This window comes from Heterocephalus glaber, unplaced genomic scaffold (assembly GCF_053883595.1).
Source record: "Heterocephalus glaber isolate CG9 unplaced genomic scaffold, H.glaber_assembly_v1.0 deba00001428, whole genome shotgun sequence".
NCBI lineage: Eukaryota > Metazoa > Chordata > Mammalia > Rodentia > Bathyergidae > Heterocephalus > Heterocephalus glaber.
Genome location: NW_028258293.1, coordinates 29,663,916 through 29,684,076, shown reverse-complemented (window position 1 = coordinate 29,684,076; position 20,161 = coordinate 29,663,916). Strand labels below are relative to the sequence as shown.

The 20,161-nt window shown below is 49.2% G+C and overlaps 1 protein-coding gene across 3 annotated transcripts in view; it reads right to left on the bottom strand.

Annotated features, from left to right (window-relative positions):
* Slco2b1 (solute carrier organic anion transporter family member 2B1) overlaps positions 1-20,161 on the bottom strand; it is a 185,505-nt gene that overhangs the window by 23,507 nt on the left and 141,837 nt on the right. For 2 of the 3 annotated variants that reach the window (XM_087211940.1, XM_087211937.1), the window contains exons 2-7: positions 12,032-12,162; positions 10,685-10,822; positions 9,030-9,192; positions 6,750-6,983; positions 6,441-6,539; positions 3,945-4,135 (exon numbers count right to left, since the gene is read on the bottom strand). In XM_087211940.1, the coding sequence (XP_087068066.1) occupies positions 3,945-4,135; positions 6,441-6,539; positions 6,750-6,983; positions 9,030-9,192; positions 10,685-10,822; positions 12,032-12,139 (933 nt within the window). In that variant the 5' untranslated portion in view covers positions 12,140-12,162. Of the gene's footprint in view, positions 1-3,944; positions 4,136-6,440; positions 6,540-6,749; positions 6,984-9,029; positions 9,193-10,684; positions 10,823-12,031; positions 12,163-16,336; positions 16,546-20,161 lie in introns of those variants that run through there. The other variant, XM_087211938.1, reaches the window with a different exon arrangement.

The window sequence follows — 20,161 nt, the reverse complement described above, 5'->3', positions numbered from 1 at the left end:
AGAAGGTCCTTAACTCTGCTCAGAGATGTCCCTTATTCTCTCTATGATAGTACCCTTGGAGTTCTGTAGGATGCAGTTTGAAACCTTAAAGCATATCACAAAGGGGCTCTGATGTACATGGAAGGACCACGTGACCAGGTCAGGGGGAAGCCTCTTATCAGCCCTTTGGGGTTACAACCTGGCCTTGTACAGACAAGCGCAAAGGCCACCAAGCTCTGGGCACACCATTGAGTCTCTGGGCCTCAATGCCTCCAACTGTGAGATGCAGTGCTGGTACAACCTTAGAGTGGGTAGAGTCACAGCCCTGGACTGCAGGGCACAGGGAAAGACACAAAGGGACCCTAGACTGGCTGGGGGGAGTCTACAGGCAGGGCCTGCAAGGGGGAGTACAGAGGACAAGGAAGGCCTGCATCACCTTGGAATGCAGGTAGCCTGGGCTGCAGTGGGACCACAAAAGTCCCAGGATGTATGGGCAGATTCCAACAGACCACCCTTAAGTCTTGGGTTTTAAGGAATCTTACTACCTCCCGATATTGTTCCCCGGCCCTGACAATTCTTCCAAAGAAGTACACTGAAGACATTTGGAGACAATGGGCCTTATCATGGGGCTTATAGGCTCTTAGCCAAAATTGTAGCCATTGAGGAATGTGGATTTGGAGTATCTAGACTATTTCAGTCACAGAACTTCAAAATAATAGAATACAAGTACTTTAGATCTCCAACTCTTAGGAACACAGAACTTTAAAACTGTGTATATTAGAATACCAAACTCTCGGACGTATCACAGAAATAACAGACAAGTAGCCTCCTGGTAAATATGACCCAAGGGAAGGTCACAGAGTCTAGTGATGCTCAGAGGCTGGGCTGGACCTGTGTTCCTGATGCAAGAGGCCTGTCTGCTGGTGAGCAGCTGGCGGGGCTGCAGGTTCTCAGAAGGATCGGGGAGCACAGGAGGGTGCTGTCTGAACAGGGATGGGGGTGGGGGGTCTGCCGGGAGCCCCTAAGAGACCATCTTTTCTCCACAGACCCTGCAGAGGCCTCCCCCCAGGCACGGAATCCCACGGTCCCAGTCACAGGAACAACCTGAATTGTGTTTCAGGTATCCCCTGCCTCTCTGCACCTTGCTTTTCTTTACTACCTCAGAGCTCCTTGGCATGGGCAGTGTAGGATGCATTTCTCATCTCCCTTGTGAAAAAGTTCAGAGACACAAAGCCACTTAAAGGAGACAGTGTCCAATGTGCCAAAGCTGGCAGACTGTGTCCAGTCTACTGCCCACTGTACACATTGGGAGACTGAGGTCCAAGGCCCTCTCCGGGTCACATACGGTAACCCTTATATTATTTACCACCATCTCCTGAATTCCTTTAAAAACTGCATACTTCCAGTAGGGTATTTAGGGAGCACTTGAGCCCCAAGCTTAGGAGAAGTGCTGGAAGGGATTTCTAGGCAGGCAGGCGGCAGCATCTCTGAGCTAAATCCCTGGCCTTGGAAGGGATTTCTAAAACATCCCTCTTCCACCTTCTCCCCTTTGCCCATTCCCTCTCATTGCAGAAAATGCACATCCCTTGTATGGGGACCTGGAATTTCTGGCAGCCACTTCTGCCTAACTTGGCCTTTCCCCTTGCTCTATGCTGGTCCCCATCAGTGGCCCTAGTGGGCCAGGCCAGCCAGCATACTGCAAGCAGCCTGGCCAAGGCAGCCTCAAGGAGATGGGGTATGATTCCTCCCACATCAATATTTATTGCCTGAGAGCGGCTGGAAGCAGATCATCATGTTCTCAGCCTCCAGTTCTTTTTTAAGAACCTCTCACCCCCTACCCTCCCCATTCCCCATTCCCATTGTGCCAGCAGAATAAATGCAGACAGCCAGACAGGTTCACAGCCTGGGAGCCAGGGTTTCAAGACATCACAGCACTCAGCTCTCAAACTCTGACTCCAAGTCACAGCAGCTTTGACTTGGGAATTACGCATTCTCGGATTCTGAGGTGAACAGACCATTGCTCCAGTAATCCAACCTCTGCACCTTACAAGACAGTGCAGAATGGGGAAGTGACTTTTGCTCAAGGTCACATGGCTGAAATGTGACAGAGCCCAGTGCAGGCAGCCGCTCTCCCCAACCTTCCTCCTTCATCTATCCATTCCACTGCCCACTACTGTTCTTCTCTGTTCAAAGGTAGGGCCCAACTCGGAGTGCATCTGCAACCAGCAGCCCAGCCTCACATCTTCCACTGAGATCACCCCCACTTCCAAGAACTCTTCCTTGAGTTCCAGGAATTTCATGTGCTCCAAATTTCTGTCTGAGCTAGGCAGAACTGGGAAAGAGAATCTGAGGTTCCAAGCTGTCTTCTGCCTTTGAAACTAGTTCCTTTCCCTCACTGCTTCCCCTGCCTCTGAGCCAATGCACCCAGTTTCACCTCAGCCCACGTAGTCCCAGCAGTCCCACTCCCAGGCAGTGCGTGGGTCCATCTGCACCTCCTTCCGGTCAAGGCACTGCTTCCTGCCTGCCCATTGCATTGCATAGCTAGCTGCCTTGTCACCTCTCTCTGCACAGTCTCTTTGTTCTTCACTGTCCTTTATCTACCTGTCACCTGGTGGCAGGCCCTCCTTCCAGGCTGCCTACTTGTCCTGAAGCCAGCAGTTAAGGCCTTTTCCCTGGTTGGTTTTCTTTGGTCCGTGTCCACCCTCTCTCCAGCCTGGGTGGTGTGGGGTGGGGTGCAGTGAGGAGGTTCTGTAGGGCAGCTGGGGCAGGGAGTCAGACAGACTTAGGCTCAAACCCCAGCTTTTCCAGGCAGAGCACTCATCAGCCCTTCCTCTCAGGCCAGGCCCAAACTTTCTTGCTCTACCATATTCAAATGTACCGGCCTGCTACATTAAATAGAATTCTTCTTGCTGCAAAATATTTGACAGGAGTTTTATAAATTCTCCCTTTGAAATTAGAATTACACTTAATTTATGATTGTGGTTTTCTACCAGCCACCTCCCATTCTTAGGAAAGGAAGGAATCTAATACATAAATTTTTAGAATGTAATGAAATGTGTGTGAGTATTAAAGAAAAATTAATGAAGTTGACTCAATGACATAAAAGTAAACTTAAGAAGCATTTTGGGGGTCATTTTCTTTTCTTATTTGGAGTCAATGTATTGTTTTCCATGCCTCATGTTTTTGTGAATTTCTGGAAAACTTGGAATCATCTGTCCTGCCCAAGGGTCACAAGCTCCTTCCCTCTCGCGAGTCCCTACCGGGGTGGGCTTCAGTGTCCTCCTCTTAGGAGAAGCCCACCTATCCTGAGAGTTGAGCAGACATTTGATGGGTCCCTGAGACATCCTTCATTGTTACTTGATCAGGAGTCTTTGTCCTCAGTGGCCTGTTCCACTTTAAGATTAAAGACCACATACTGCATTCTAGTGTCCAGCCTGGAGCCAGGCCCTGAGGAGCTGCTCAGTGCTTGTTTGTCCCCTTCACTGTCCCCGAAAGGGTAAGGTTCTCTTCTATAGCCAAAGCCTTTGTCCAGGCCTTTCCTGCACCTAGAAATCCCACCCCTCTTTCTGTCCTTCCATATGTCCTTCCATATCCAGCTCAAATCCATCCCAGACTCACCCTCCACAGCCTCTACTTCTTAGCATTCCTATTGCACATTCAGAATTCACAAATGATTGCACAGAGGGGCATGGACTCAGGCAAGCCTGGCTTCTCATCAACACATCCCTTTGCTGGCTGCATGAGTCTGGGCAAATTTCCTCCACCTAATACAGGTAAAGCCCCAGATCTTGCTGTGAAAGGGCCTGGTGATATTCACTATACGGGACTGTTGGGCACATGCAAAGGAGCCCAGACAGATAAGCTGTGATGTGTAGGGGCTGAGAGGGATGAAGTTTTTTGTTACAAAGAAGGATACATGGATGAGGGCTGGAGCCTGGGCTGAGGCAGGAGATGGAAGGTCCTACCTTGCTGACAGATGAGGCTGCACCCGCCAGTGCCTTTCTCCAGAAGTGAAGCTCATGCTTCTCCTTGGGCATCTCCCTGGGGAAGAAGAAGTAGGGGATGGCAGCCAGTGCCACTATGCCAGCAGAGATGAGAAAGCCGAGCCACCAGGCGCCCACCCATTGGGGGTCCTTTGGGGTCAGGCTGACACCACCTGGAAGAAGAAAAGATGGTGATGTTAGGGTCAAGGTGGACTGGCTCTTCTAGCCCACCACCCTGGGGCTAGCCTTCGAGACATGAGGCAGCCTGGCGGGTGGGTAGGAGGCCTGAATTCTTGGCTCTTCTATTTATGTCTTGTGTGACCTTGGGCAAGTCTCTGACCCTTTCCGGGCCTTGGCTTCTTTGGTTACTAAGGCAATGTAGCATAATGCTCAGGTCATGGACTACTGAGTCTGGATTCCATTACTAACTTTTAACCTTGGGCAAGCTACTTAATCTCTCTGTGTCTCAGTTTCTTCCTCTGTGAAATACAAGTACAGTAATAATAGGTTTTTTGGGAGTGGGGGCTAATAGCTGGGACAGTCGTTTTTATATCATAAGATTGTTATGAGAATTGTAGAAATGAGTACATGTAAAGCTAAAAAATACAATTTATTAAAAATTTAAAAATCTAGAGAGGGACAGAGAGAGATTAACACACGTAAAGAACATGTAGAAGAGTATGTACTGTATAGGCATTTGTTCCTTCTCTTCCTACTCTTTCTCTCCTTTTTTTTCCATTTCTACTACTATTGTGACTATTATTATTAAATAAAATTATTATTAAGTTAAACAATGGTTAAGACTGCTGTGCTAGTTCTCAGAACCACAAGCTGATGAAAATCACCAGAGGTGATTTGGCAAAGCCACTGACAACTTATTTAGGATGACCACAGGGGGAGATAGGAAGGTGACCAAAGAATGTGTACCTTTACCATGTTACTTAGGTAATTGTGATTCCCATCTAGGGTTAATTAGGACTGAATTATCCTAAAGTACTCCTAGCTTCAGTGAACAAATCTCTCCTGAAAGCTCTTAAGCCCTGGGGGAGGAGTTGGGGACATCCTCCTCCAATCTCCATAGCACCCACAGATACTGTGTAAACATAGAAATTCATGACAATGCCAACCAGCAGAGCCAGCAGCTGCTTTCCAAGGTGCTTGATCTTGAGCCGTTCTTGGGCAGTGGCCAAGGTACACAGTTGGCTCTCAGCAAATGTAACTGAATGTGGCTTTGCGCTGATGGGACTTGATTTGTTCACTTGTTACCTGCCCTGCCTCCTCGACAGGCTGGGGAGAGCTCAGACACAAATCTTCCTACTTCCTCCACTCACACTGGTCTGTGCCTGCAGCAGGCAAGATTTGTCCACCCTATAAAATCCCCCATAAAGAAAAAGGACCCAAGAGATGGCTCAGCCGTCCCTCGAAATGCCACATCTGCCACTGGAGCTGCCAGTATGATATCAATATGGGCAGAAAGCACACTCCTTCCTCCAAGCAAAAGTGTGTCTCAGAAACCTAAGAAACCCCTGACTCGCTAGACTTTTCCTTCTGGGAAAAGAATAGTTGTGATCAAAGCCCAGGTCTTGCTCTATGGTCAGCACTCTAGAAGGAACAGAGACAGAGCAGGGCAGTCCCTAATGACTGTTGTACAGACCTATCCAAGCCTGTCCTGGCTATAGACAAAAGCTGGGGAGCATTCATTCAGCCATGCAGGTGTCACCTGGGGCTTCTAGGGCCTGCTAGAAAATCTCCAGGTAAGGGTCAGGACTTCTCAGTAGCAGAAGGCACAACTGGGGCTCAGAGTTGGTTGGTATGAGAAGCAGACAGCCAAGAAGCCACAGTGACAGGTTCTAACAGGAATCCAGAGCTCTGGAATCCCCAAGATTCTTCCTCCTGGCTGCCTTCAGACTAATCTCCAGCCCTACCTATTGGCTCCTTCTGACCACTGGCTAGATGGGAGACCACTATTTCCCAAAAGGTGCCTCAGCAGTTTCCTGGATTTTGAGGTGGTCAGGACTAGGAAGTCATGGAAGTCCCCCAGTGCACATCCCCTCTGGAAGACACCTAAAGTGACACATGAGTCATTGAATCCCACTCCAGGTGCCCCTTGGGCGCCATCATCCTCTCTGTTTTGCCTGAGCTTAAGCACACTTGGGGCTGAGAGATGTGGAAGGGCAGCTATGTGACAAGTTGAAGGCCTGTAATAATGGTAGTGACAGCAAGCATAACTCCTCAGCAGTTGGCACTTTCCAGTTTATCTCTGTCACCTTACTGGATTCTGCCCACAGCCTTGGGAGAGAGACAGGACAGAGATTATCTTGAGGGTGAGAGAGCCAAGGCCCAGAGTGGCGCTTGTCCAAGGTTGGTGGTGGTGCTCGAGGGTGCACCTAGGTCCCCTGGATCAGTGTCAGTGAGGCCAGTGCTCAGTGAGTTGGCATCTGTGTACCCAGGGGAAGAGAGCATGGTCCTGAAGCTTACCTTCTGGCATCCGGTCAATGTCCACGTAGAGGCGGAGCATAAGGCTGCCCAGCCCATAGGCCATACCTGGTCCCATCAGGGTCACAGCAAACAGGATCCCTGCAACACAAAGCCTGGGTCAATACCTCCAGCCCTGGCTTCCCTGGGCAGGTTGTTGCAATGGGCAGGACAGCCAATCTTCTCTTGACTTTTAGCGATCAGATGGATCAGAGATCAGGGACTCAATCTCCAGCCCCCACCCTGGTCCCCTCTTCCTTCTACCCAAGTCTGGTCTCACCCCCAGAGCCTGAGTGATGGGAGGCGCCTCACCAAGGTAGAGGGGTGAGTTGCTGTGATGGGCAAAGTCATCGATGTAGGAGATACCGAAGGGCTGAATGGGCACCCCCCCCACGCCGAGCAGGGTCTGTGCCACAAACATGACGCCCACCACGGTCACATGCTGGACCTCTGTGTAGCTGGAGCAGCTGCCATTGGAGAAGTCAGGGGCTGGGACTGAGGTTGTGGGCAGGCACAGGGAAGCTTCAAAGTCCTGTGACATATCCTCTGAGAGATCATAACACAAGTAGGATCAGGGTCAAGACACAGCACTTACCAGACTCAAAGGACTGTCCTAAGTGCTGTGGACAGGAATCATTTGTTCCCCCAACAAAGCTAGGGCACAGGTCTCCTCATTACCCCATTTCACGGATGAGGAAACTGGTGACCAGATGGCAACAAGCCAAGGCAGAGGCAAGACTGACACCCCAGGCAGTCTGGCTTTAGAGTCCTTGCTCTTAAACTGCCCTGTGCCACCTTTCTGGCAGAGGCATTTGATAGGTTCATGGTGATAGTGGCTCTTGGGTGGGGAGGTCAAAGGAGGTAGGGTTTGAACTCAATCTAGAACAAACAAGATTTTCCCGAAAGAGAGGGAGGGAGGGTTATTCCTGGGAGAGGTCACAGTATGGGGAAACTCAGGGTTCAAAAGGGCACTGGGTTGGTAGAATGAGTTCAGAATGGCTGAATCACAAAGTGTGTGGGCCAGGCAGGGGAGCTAGGGGCTGGACCCTGGAGGGCTCATTCATTTTGAGGAGAAAGCAGTGTCAGCCCAGGACACAGTTGCAGAGTACAGGAAAGGACAGTTTCTTAATTTAGTACCAGATGTTTGTGCCCTGTAACTCACCAATATTTGGTCAGCAAATTTGAGGAGACCATCACACTATTATTATCCCAAATGAGGGTGTAGAAGCAGCCTTCTCTCCAGGGCCCTCCCTTTGTGGGAGCTGGGGCCACTGAGAGCCACTCCCTTGGACCAGAAGAGAAAGTGAACCATGGTCAAGAACCCAGAACTGGCCTTCAAAGGAGGCTTTCTGGGCCTCCCTGTGTGACTGAGCAGAGGCCCCAGCCCTTTGATCTTCACCTGCCAAAGGGATCTCCTAGAACCTGTGTTCTCTACAGATGAGCAGTTCAGAAGCAGGATAATTCAGCAGTTCAGAGCTGGACTCTAGGAATAGTTCTACCACTCTGGGCCTGGGGGAGCTCCTCACTTGCTGAGCCTGTGTCTTCTCTGGTGAGGAAATAGGGATGACACCAGCCCCATAGGGCTCTGAACGTCGAGTGAGTGGTGCCTCTGCTCAGTGCCCGCCAGACACTGGATATGTTCATTATTCTAGAGATCAGATCTCCTTTTCCACCTGGGTTCTAGTGCCTCTAAGAAGGCCTGGCATACAATGGAGCTGCAAACATGTTGAGGGAAAGATGGACAAATGAAATAGCTGGGAGCGTCAGCGCAGGACAGAGTCTCAGAGATCACTGGGCCTCACCCACTCCAAGTCCATGTGAAGGCTGAGGCTCAGATGGGCAAACGACACACGGGGTTTTGTGTTAATTTGCTTGGAGGGAAGGACTGAGCCTCCTGAGAGGGATCAGGCACAGAGTAAGCAGCATTAAAGATTTGTTATACAGACCACTGGATGAATGGATGGATCCAGGGATGAAGTGCATAAAGGAGAGGGAAGGAGGGAAGTGAATGCTCAGGCTGTTTGGGTCATTCTCTAAGAGCAGATATCTTTCTGTCAAGTAGGCCCCCAACAAACTGTCACTGAGATGAACAGGGTTTCACTACTCCTATCTAAAATTCTTTCATCTTTTAAATTTGTTCATTCTCTTGTTAATTTTCTTTCACCAACCTCTTGGCTGTTTGTGAGGATTAAATGCATGAATATACATAATGTGCTTAGAATGGTTTTTGGTGCACAGGAAGTAGTATGTTGTACTATTATAATTCTGCAAGCATTTCCTGAGAATCTATCAAATGCCAGGCCCTGAAGGAGGCTGCATTAAAAATTTACCCTCAACCCAAAGAAACCACAGTGACATAGAACAGTCTCTCACCAGGAGAGGCCTAGCAGACTATACCCCTCCCTCTCCTCACTTTAGGCCTGCCAGAGAGACCCACCCAGACAGCCCTGGGGAGATGGGATGGGGTGTGGGGACCAGCAGGTATCCTGGGAAGTGGGACCCATCTTGCCCCCAGCAGGCCCGTGGGTGGCTCCTGATGTACAGGACTGAGCAGCCTTGTGTTGTCTCCTGCCCAGCCCCTCAGGTTCTTACCAGGGCTGGTGTGGTCATAGTGGTATGGCTCTGAGATGAAGTGTGGAACACTCATGAGTAGCCCTGCCAGGGCCACAAGGACAGCCCCACAGCCGATCATGCGGGGCCGGTGAACTCGGCTGCCAAAATAGCTCACAAACACAATCAACGCTGTGTTACCCACCTGCAAGAGGACAAGGTGACCCATTAAAGAGGAACAGAGGGGCCAGGGATTTAGCTCAATGGTTTTGCCGCCTGTCTCGAAAGCAAAAGTTCCTGAGTTCGATCCCCCATACCAAAAAACAAACAAACAAACAAACAAAAAACCAACAGTAAAGTGGAACAGAGCCCCAGGCAAGGGCCTGCAGCATCCTTTCTCTATTGCCGATCTCTGTTCCCCTAGCTGTATAATAGATGGGCTGCTGAATAAGAATCATTTGGGTCTCTCTTATGAACTCGGATTTTGCTGCCTGCTAGAAAGTGCCTCACTGCTCCTTTAGGACAGAGAAATGAGGATAAAGCTAAAAGATCAATTTCATTTTGGGACATGGAATAGGGTGGGCAGTTGAGGAAAGGAGCTTTGAATTGTAGGGATGTCACAAATGAGAGACACAAATAGAGAAAGTCTGAAGCCAGAGGAATGAGGCCTGGAATTTCAGGCCTTAGACCAGTGGTATCAAACCTATGGCACATGTGGCACAGTGGAGTATTTGTACCATTGAAAGCTCTAAAAGGTTCGCCATCACTGCCTCATACTCACAATCTGAGGCTGCAGGTGCTAGAGGGGACTTGTGAACTCGTAGGGCAGGAAGGTGCCTCTGCCCCCTGCTTCTGGGCCAGTGACCATGGGTGAGCCCCAGGCTCTTCATGGGGGACCGGGATCCTAACCGCAGAGGGATAGATGGTGGGGGTACTGACCCTGGGAAGGACAGGTACTCTCCACTGTATAAATGAACTGACTTTTCTTTCTGGGATTTGGATGTGGTGTGCTGAAACACATCTGCGAACACTGTGCAGGCCTTGGGTCAGAAGGAATGTGACATGTAACACAAGGGAAGAGAATTTTATGGAATTCTGCTTGGGGGGAGCAGCTTCCTTCTCCAAGGGTGAAAACATCTGACAGGGAAGTGCTGGACATAGCTGGACTCTGATCTCCAAATCCACCCAGAGCTGCTCACTGGAGGCTCGCTGTCTAGCTGTGGGCTGCAGGCAGCGGCCTGTGGATCTTGAGGCAACTTTGAGGAAAGACACTCCTCTGTGGTGTCACTCCCTTGCCTGCCATGCCAAGGTCAGAAAGGGCCTTGGATGTAATTTAAGCCTCTCTGGAGACAGCAGAAGTGATTTTTTCTCCTTCCTGGGACACCCAATAGCTAAATGCCTAAGAGGGTAAAGAAGCCAAAGGTAGAGTGGATGGGGAGCATGACTAGCTCTAAAACATCCCATGTCCCCTGGCAAAGTGCTCCCAAGATCAGGACTCCCGAGTGTTAGAAGACAGCAGCAAACACCAGGACATTCCAGGGCAGGAGGGTTCTGGTTTCTGGTCCAGCCTGGGGAGGAGCACTGTTGGGCAGGCGCTGCCTAAGGGCACTGGGAGGGGAAGGGTCTATGGTGGGCAGTAAGATAGGAGGTTAGCAGAGAGGAGGCTGGCCTTGTGGCTGGGCCCAGACCAGTAGTACCTCATTGAAGGCGGCCAGTAGCCCAGAGGTCTGGCTGGAGAGGCCGAAGCGCTTCTCCACGGTGGAGATGGAACTCTTGAGGTACCCAGAGATCATGAGCTGTGCCAGCTGCAGCAGGCTGTGGCACAGGATGAAGAACTGGGGGAAGAGCACAATGGTGGGGGACAGGGAGACAGTGGGGAACAAAGTGAGAAGAGGGGAGAAGTTGGGGGGGTGGCAGAAATGGGGGGGCAAAGGGAGAGAGAGGCCAGGAGAAGAACAAGGGATACATTTGGAGAAATAGAGTCAGAGGAAGTGGTACACAAGAGAAGAAGAAGGAGAGGGAAGAACAAGAGGAAGGCGGGTGAAAGAGAGGGAGGGAGGGAGGGAGAGAGAGAGTGTGTGTTAGGTAGTTATTGGAGGAGCCAGTGGCTTCTCACACAGGCCTACAAACTAGAAGAACTGCCCTGGGGTCCTGGGGGGTACCAGAGACCCACATGACAGAAAACAGGGTCTTCATGGGACCAAGAAATGCTGGAGGCCCCCACCCTGACCTTCAGAGTTCCCAGAGCTGGACTGGACCTTCCTCTCTCTTCCATCACCCTGTCCTTCCCAGCTCCTTCTCCACCCCATTCCCACCTAGTCCTCCCTTAGAGCTGCCCTGGACACCACTCTCCCCAACACCGACCCCAAACTACCTCTCTCCACCTCACCCCATTTCCAAGCCTGCCTACAGCCCTCCTCCTGAAAAAACTGGCAGACTTTCTAGGGGAAGAAAAACTTGCTTAATATATTCACTCTGTTGAGTCTTAGTTTTTTCATCTGTGCAAGGATGAAGACCTGTCTGCTAGGGTTAGGTGAGAACTAATAAGATCATGTAAGCTGTGCTGTGGATCAGGGTAGAGCACTTGTTAAGCACAGCCCAGACCCTGGGTTCCATCTCGAGCACCACATTTAAAAACAATCACACGTGATAACACTTAACACAGGGCCTGGCACCCAGTAGTGCCAGTGATGTTGGCTATTCGGGGTCACCTTGTGGAGTCAGAACTCATTAGTATCCATACAGGTTCAAGATCTCCAGGGGACTTCTCTATTTCTCTAGAGAAATGGGAGGCAAGGGACCTCAACCCCTACTGTCCACAGGACTGAGCATCTTTCATCTCTGGAAGGAGAGAACATATCCTGGATACTTTCTGAGCACCTGACACCAAGCTAAGTGTTTTCATAGGTCATCCCTTTGATCCTCACAGCCACCCACTCTCCAGCTGAAGAAGCAGAGGCAGGAAGAAACTTGCTTAGCATTTATACATAGCTCAGCTCTGCCAGGCTCAGAGGCCCCTGCCCTGCCTGAGCCCCATGAGGTACCTTGATGCTCTGGAACACATGCGGCCTGGAGTCCTGAGGCTCTGGGCTGGCTTTGCCTTCCGGTATATCTTCTGTGCCCATTGTAGCCTTGCTGTCCTTGTTTGGCATCTGGGGCCCCTCACCTGCTGGTCCTGTGGGACAGTCAGCCGGGAGGTGAGATGACCAGAGTGGTCCTGTTTTAGTTTGGATATGAAGTACTACCCACACCCATCCCCACCCCGCCCCTGAGGGAAAGCACTGCTCAGAGGTGGAGTTTTGGGAAGTGATTGTATCATGTTCATTGGTGAATCAACCCATTGATGGACTTGTAGTTTGATGGCTTTTTTAAGAAGTGAAGGAAACTCAGGAGGAGGAGGAGGAGCTTAACTAAAGGAGTAGGTCATGAAACATGTCTCTGGGACTATATCTTGTTTCCAGCCTCTTCCTTGCTTTACCATGCCCTTCAGCCATGAAGTTCTGCCTTACCACAGGCCCAGAAAAGAGTGGAGCCAGCAACTATGAACTGAAACCTCTGAAACTGTGAGCCAAAATAAATCTTTCCTCTTGGAAGTTAATTTTCTCAAGTATTTTGTCACAGGAACAGAAAGCTGACTACCATGGGCCCTGACTCAGGAATTCCTCAGAACCAATGTGTTTCAGAGGTCAGGGACCTTGGTTGTTGGTGAGAATCCAAGAATTAAAGCCCTCTCACCCCCTCTGATTCCTATGTCACAGTGCTGGAATAGACCTTTCTCAAAGGACTTATCCTGCATCCCACTGAGGACTACCTACTTCATATTCTCTCTTCCCAGTATACACCTCCCTCCTAAGGAGAAGTTACAGACATTGGCATACATGGAGCCTTGAGCAATAGCCCCAGGAGTGGAATGGTTTGTGTAGTCTCAGGTAGCTTTGGGCCTCCAGCTGAGAGCCTGGATTCTTAGAAGCTGAGTTGAGGCTTGTGTCTGTCTCAGACTAGGATAGGAGATCTGGGACGAGGTGTAGGGTCAAGTATCGGGAGCAATTCTACATGATTTTGGGGAAAAATAATTTCATAATTAAATCATGATTAGGGGCTAATTTTCCTGTCTACAGGCCAGCTACGGCAGGTCGACATAACTCCATTTTCACCTCCAGTCACAGCTAAGGCCTCAAAGGTCCCATGATGCTATTATGCTCCAGGGCAGGGTTACACCAACTAGACACATCATGGGAGGAACCAAATCTTCATCAGCATAGTTCCTCACTGTTCTAGCATCATCACCACACCCTCTGAGTCTTCTGTTACATTTGTTTCTGTTAATGTTCTGAATAAAGGTGTAGCAAGCTCGGGGTCTAGGGTCTTTGCCACCCAGAGCAGCACGGATCAGGCCAAAGCTCAGCTTCTTCTCTAAGTCTCATTTTCTGTCTATATATTAATTAATTTGCCTTGCGCTGTCATGGCTCGCAGGAGACTAGGACCTGATGCAGAGGTTCTAGAAATGTCCTCTTTCCCTGTTCCCTATAGTCAAGACACCACCCAGAGGTGGAGAATAAAGCTTTTCCAGGGTTTATTCTAGAACAAACAACAGTTCCCCATAGGGCACCACCTCGCTTGCCATCAGAGCCAACAGTCCAGCCTCCAAATCATACACCAAACTATGCTGTGGGTCAGTACAGAGAAGGCCCTCAGAGACCACCCCATTTAACGCCCTCCTGGACAAGCAGACCAAGTGGAACCATGGCTCAAGAGGCAGAGCTGTCTTGCCTCATAGCCCCCATTGTGCCTGTTGGCTTTCTCCCATTGTAACGATGGTAACCATGGCAGTATACCAATCACAGCACTGAGAGCTGATCTCCTTCAAAGGCATCTCTTAGGGTGTCCTGACTCTGAAGCTCGGTGGGGAGCCTGAAAGTCCAGCCTTGGGAGACTCCACCCAGCCATCTGATAGAGACCACCTGTGTCTCTGCAGGCCAGTCCTCCACAGCCTTCCTCTCTCTTGTGGCCCCACTTCCTGCAGGAAGCCTTCTCCATTGTTCCATGACCGGCTCACCACAGGCAGGAGCTTCCCCTCATTTAATCCGGCCTCTGAAGCCTGAACACTGATCTGGGGATACCTTGGCCCCAGCACTCCCTCCCGTTGCAGTCCAGACCTAGCAGGCAAACTCTAGGCAGGCTTCTGAAGCCCTGAGCCTCTGCAAGCCAAGGTTTTGCAGCCCTTACACATAGTATCTGAGAACCTGAGGGGTTAGTTTAAAAATTGAGATATAATTTACATATCACAAAATGCATGCTTTTAAAGCCACATTCCAGCATTTTTTAGGATAGTCACAAAATTGTGCAATCATCACTACTAGTTAGGTAAAGAACATTTCCATTATCCCAGGAAAAAGTCTCATGTCATTACTAGTCATTCTCTACTCCTCTTCCCCACAGCCCCTGCAACTCCAAATCTATTTTAGGATTTATGGATTTGGCTCATCTGGACATTTGAAATGAACAAAACCATAAAATATGTGATCTTTTGTGACTAGTTTCTTTCAAGTAACATAATGTTTTCAAGGTTCATCCATGTTGCATCATGTATCAGGACTTCACTATTTTTATGGCCAAATCATACGCTGTTGTATGACTAGATCCTATTTAGTTTATCTATTCATTAGCTAATGAACATTTGGGGTGTTTCAAGTGTTATAAGCATCCATGTACAAATTTTTCCATGACATACATTTTCAATTCTCTTGGGTATATAACTAGGAGTGAAATGGCAGGGTCATGGGGTAATTTTATGTGTAACTATTTGAGGAACTGCTGAACAGTTTTCCACAGTGGCTGCATTGCTTTACACTCCCACCAGCAAGGTAGGATGGTTCCGATTTCTCTACATCTTTACTAACACTTGTTCTTGTCTCTTTATTTTATAGCCATATTAGTAGGTGTGACATGGTGTCTCAGTGTGGTTTGACTGATGATGATCAGTATTTTTCCATGTACTTTTGATCATTTGTATAACTTTTCAGAGAAATGTCTGTACAAGTAGCTGGAGGAATATGACAGAGGAAATGGAAGTGCATATATCTTGGGAGAAGTTCCTTTTAAGGCATAAATTCTCAAACAACAACAACAACAAGAGCAGGGAAAACTTCTACCTAAAAGGGAGGAGGAGAACAATTGGCCTGGAGAAAGGGAGTACGGGGGAGACTCTACAGGTCACTTGAAGGAGGAGGAGATAAGGTAGTTGAAAGCAAACGCTCCCAGAGAGACGGCAGGGACTGTTTCTGAGTCTCAGTTCCTGGCACTGGCAGAGACCTGTCACCCACTCCAACTTAGGTTCTGTGCCACACACTTCACATACATTGGCTCATGAACCCTGCTCACAGATCCATTATCTCTTTGCTTCTAGTAAGGACTGGAGGCTCAGAGGAATCTCACGCTGGTGGTCAACAACAGCCCCTGGGGCTCAAGCCCAGAAGGATGTTAGGCTCAACATCCCTCTGTGCTCCTTGGACAGGGCTGATGAGAAGTGGGGCAGCACTCCTTGCTGTCTTGGCCCACCCAAACCTAGCCAGGTCGCCTTTTGGCAGTGGTGCCAGCCCAGCACCAAGAGGCCAATCCAACTAGACACAGGGCTGGAGCTGACCCTAGGAGGGCAGAAGTTATGACCTGAATCCCTGGCTCTGAAGAAAACTTGGGGAATGGACTAGGGGAGGGACACAAGGTCAGTGTGAGGCAGGAGGTTAGGTTGTGGCCAGCTGGTTGGGCAAGTAGGCATGACTTGTCAATCATGGAGATCAGGACACATGCTTGGGAAACATGGTTCCTGAGCCCTGCACCCGTACCTGAGACTGATCAGAAAATGTTATCTTTCATTGGTTCCAGATCAAGCAGGTTTTTGATAGATTGGCCTCGATCTGATGATGTCAGGCTGAGGAGTAGGGGATACAAAAGACCTCCACCATCAACCTCATTCCCATTGTAAGCTTTTTCAGGGGCCCACCCTGCAGAGGATACTTTTATTCCTACTTTAATTGGCCCCCACTCACTTTGCAGAGCATATTCTTTTCCCACCTGTAATAAATATAAAATCTTCCTACCTTTTTCACTTGTTTTGACCAATTCTTTGTTCAGAACAATAAGAACCTAGAAAGAATATCTAAAACGAGTCCACAGCACTCCAGAACCCCACTCACAAGAGGACTGCTGGGAACATGTCTCCTCGGCCTCAGCCAGATCCTAGACTGCTGGCTTGGCTTCTGGACACACTGGGGGCCATGCTCCCCAAGTCCCAAACCTTTTAGCCCCGGTCCCAGACCCTGCCCTCCTGCTCACTGTTAAAGCCTCCTCACCTGCCTCAGGTGAGCTCCTTCTTCAGCTTCACCTCTGGCTTTCCTGAAGCTTCCACCTCAGTCTCCCCTGGCAAGGCTCAGAGACTTCCTGAGGTTACTCTAAACTTTAGAGAAATGGCTGGTTCTGGAGGACAAAGTCCACGGCCCAAGCTCCTGGGTGGGGGAGGAAGCACTGGCTCTGAACCTCTGGACCACGAGAGCAGCAATAGGTCTGAACATCTGTCAGCCAGCAAACTTATTAATCAATTGGAGCCTCCTGCTGCAAGGCTGCTCCTCCTGAGCAGGAGTCAGTATTCCTCTTTTCAGCTGAGTCCGGGTGATCAGGGGCAGCCTGGCAGGGAGGCCCCATGCTCTGTCCATTTTTGCTGGCAAGGCTCAGAATCTTGCCTCCTCAGTTACTTCCCAGCCACAAAAGGCAAATTCCAGGGAAATGGGAAGCTAAGTATAGGCTTTCTGTTCTAAGATCTGGGCTGGAATCCTGATTCTATCACCAGTCCATGGTGTGAGCCTGGACATGTCCCTTGGTCTTTCTGAGCCTCAATTTCTTCATCTATAAGGTGAGGAAGACAATCTCTATTGATAAGGTTTAAGACTCACTACCCCAAAATATGGTACCTTGGCATTTGAGAAAAGCAGAAACCAGAATGTCATTCTTACCTTCACCTCACCCTTTTCTCCTCTAGCAGGTCATATGACATTGGAAGTTTACTCTCTGACCTTCTTCTACCCTTTCCTTTGAAGAACATCATAAGACCTTTGTCTGAAAGGTATCTCTCCATACACAGAGAAAGGGAACATCCTTATCTTTGAAGACCCAGAGAAGAATCTAAGCAAACAGGCTTTGCAAAGTTTCTTTCAGTTTATTCCCAGTAGACCATTTCTCCCTTTCTCTAATTGTACTTCTCTGTAACTATATACTTCCTCAAACTTATCATAAAAAATAACCAGCTTTACTTGTTTCTTTGGATCTTTATTCCTGAAAGCTCTTGTATTATGTAAAACTTGCATTAAATAACCCTATATACTTTCTTCTGTTAATCTGCCTTTTGCTACAGGGGCCTTGAGCCTAGCAGTGGGGCAGGACAGGAACTCTTCTCCCCTGTGCTCCCTTGAGGAGAGGAGACAGGAAGTGCACCTAACCTTGTGCCGGTTAGGCACATGGCAGACTCCCACTAAGGGCCATTTTCCTCCCCTTTCCTGGTAAATCTTCAAGCACCCTCAAGGCAACCCAGTCCAACCAGAGCCGTCCCCTCCCATGTCTACCTGGTCCTCCTCCAAATCAACTCCTCCATTCTTTTTTTTTCATTAAGTTTATTGATACATTTTAGGTATACGATACAGTTACATTCATCATTGGGATCTTGTACCTTTACATGAGTATCTTGGTTCTTATTTTTTCCCCCTTCCCCTGCCCACCCTTCCCTATTTACAGAGACTTTGTTTCCATTTTTTTCCTTTTCTCCTATTTTTTCTTTTCCCTTCTTTCCCTTCCCCTACCCCTCCCACTTCCCCTACTCCTTTAGACCTCCTCCATTCTTACATCACCATCTATCTCTGGATTGTTTCTTTCCCTCCCTCATCCAAGCTCCAGTCAAAACCACAGAACCTGAGGAGTTGGCTGCCTTCTCCCCAAGCACATTCACTGGCTTTGGAGGCCAAGACCCACGTTTGAAGCCCTAGCCACCACCCTGGAGTGTGGCCTTAGTTTAATGGCCCTTTGACTCCTCATCTGTGGTGCAGTGACTGCAATCCCTCCTTTCCTGTGGACATGCCATTTCCTGAGGACCCAAGACAGCTCCCTTTGCACTTGGTCTGGGCACTAAAGGTCCCTGGAACTACTTCTTTCTATTGACATTAGTGTGACACTGCTATTCTACTGTCCTTATTAGCAGTCTTGTCTCTTCCCAGTCTGTCCAGCCCAAGCAAATTGTTTGACTGTTTGTTACAGGGAGTGCATAAAAGTCTGGTCATTTTTTCAAGGGAAACCATTAACAGAATGATGGCTCTCAGATTCTTCGAGTCCCTCCTGCAAACTCCTCTTGCCATGGTTTCTACCAATGCTGAGCTATTATACTGAGATTTTTATTCCACCCTAGTGAGATTCTTATCCTGTCCCTAACCAAGTCTCCCCTTCTTCTTTCCTGCACCACAAGGCTTAATAACAAATTCCTAGTTCTTCATAAATGACTTTACACCCCCCACAACCCCCCCCCCCCAACAAGACACTCTCAAAGCTTGGAGCAGTGGTGGAGTCCCTTATTGCAGCTTTATCAATCCATTGTGCCAGCATTAATGCAATGCATCGTAGCTGTTCACTCAGTGTTTCTCCCTCCCCTATCTGGGGCCAGTCCTTCTCTCACCTGTCTGTCCTCCTGCCACAAACACATACCTGCCTCCATACTTGCTTTGTAGCAGCAACAAGCATTGTAATATCTAGAACCAGAGAACTGGGCAGGAGTTTGATAGTAGAAGGCTGAGTAAGGGGAAGGAAATTAGCAAAGCCCCTGGTCAGAAACAAGGCTCTTTGGGTCCCCCTCATCCTTGCAGGAGTGGTTGTCCCTGTACAGCAGGCCCAGGTGGAGGAGTTAGTCTTGGTATCTTGATCTAAGGGGAAGGAGGGGCTGGAAAAGACTAAGCATCGCTGGATGTAGGGCTGGGCTGGGCTTACACACCCATCTTCCCAGCAATTCTTTGAGGGTGCTGTGAAGACTCCATGGTGCATATAAACAGACAGACTCAGAGGGACGGAGCAGCTTACCAGGGTCCCAAGGCTGGAAAATGGCAAAGCTTGGACTGGAACCTACATCTGTCTGATTCCTGGGCCCCCAAAGGCAAAACCATAAGATGGTGGCTTCACTGATGGCCTTAGAATAGATGTAAAGACAATCCCTATAGGACCATTTCTGATTCTTTTCCAGCTTCCCTCTTGTGAATTGTCAAAGGTATTAGAACAGTCTTTCATTGTACTAGTCCATCTTAGCTAGTCGTTTCACCGGTCAGTCAATACCCTTCCCACAGCTGGAGAGAGCAGTGCTAGGAAAGGGTTGGGAATGACAAAGTCAGGAGAGGATGTGTAGCCCTTGGTCCACAGGACCACAGTATCAGGGGGGTCAGGACTCACAACCAATGCCTAGATTTAACCTTCAGGAGAAACCCCAAAACAAGTGCTGAGAAACACCAAGAGAGAGCCTTGGAGAGTTCACAGGTCCTGGAGACAACTCCAGGTCAGCCTCTGGAGGGTGAAGGCATGGGCCAAGAAGAGCCAAGGAGGGACAATCTCTCCAGAATGTTCCAGCCTGTATCTCACAGAGGGAAAGACCTAGGGTCTTTTGAATTTGGTGCCCTGGGTCTAACAACCAAAATGCCCTGAGCCTCTAAGATGGGACTAACAGGCTTCACCTCTCATGCCTGTACTAAGGCCATGTGAGACAACAAGGTAACTGTCCCTAGTCAACCCCAAGGTGCCTCACAAATCCCAGCTTTGTCACCCTTTGCCCCAAACTCACCAGGGAGTTTGTTTGCATGTCTGGCCACGAGGCCTCAGAATAACTTACTTTTCTTTTTGTGGGAGACTCTATCCCAGTGTTACTCTTTCAGCTCCTTCGGATCCTGGAAGAAATGCAGCCCCCTCTGGCCTCCCTCCCTCTGTGGGCTCCTTGTTCCTTTCGACACCATCCCTGCCCTTAACCTGACTCCACCCAAGGCTCTGCTTGGTTCTCACCAACTGCATTCCAGGACTTCTTTGTTTCTTCCTAACTTTCCTGTGCAGGCAGAAGGAAAGGCCTCTCCCACACACCTGCCCTTCCCACTCTGTGGCAGGACATC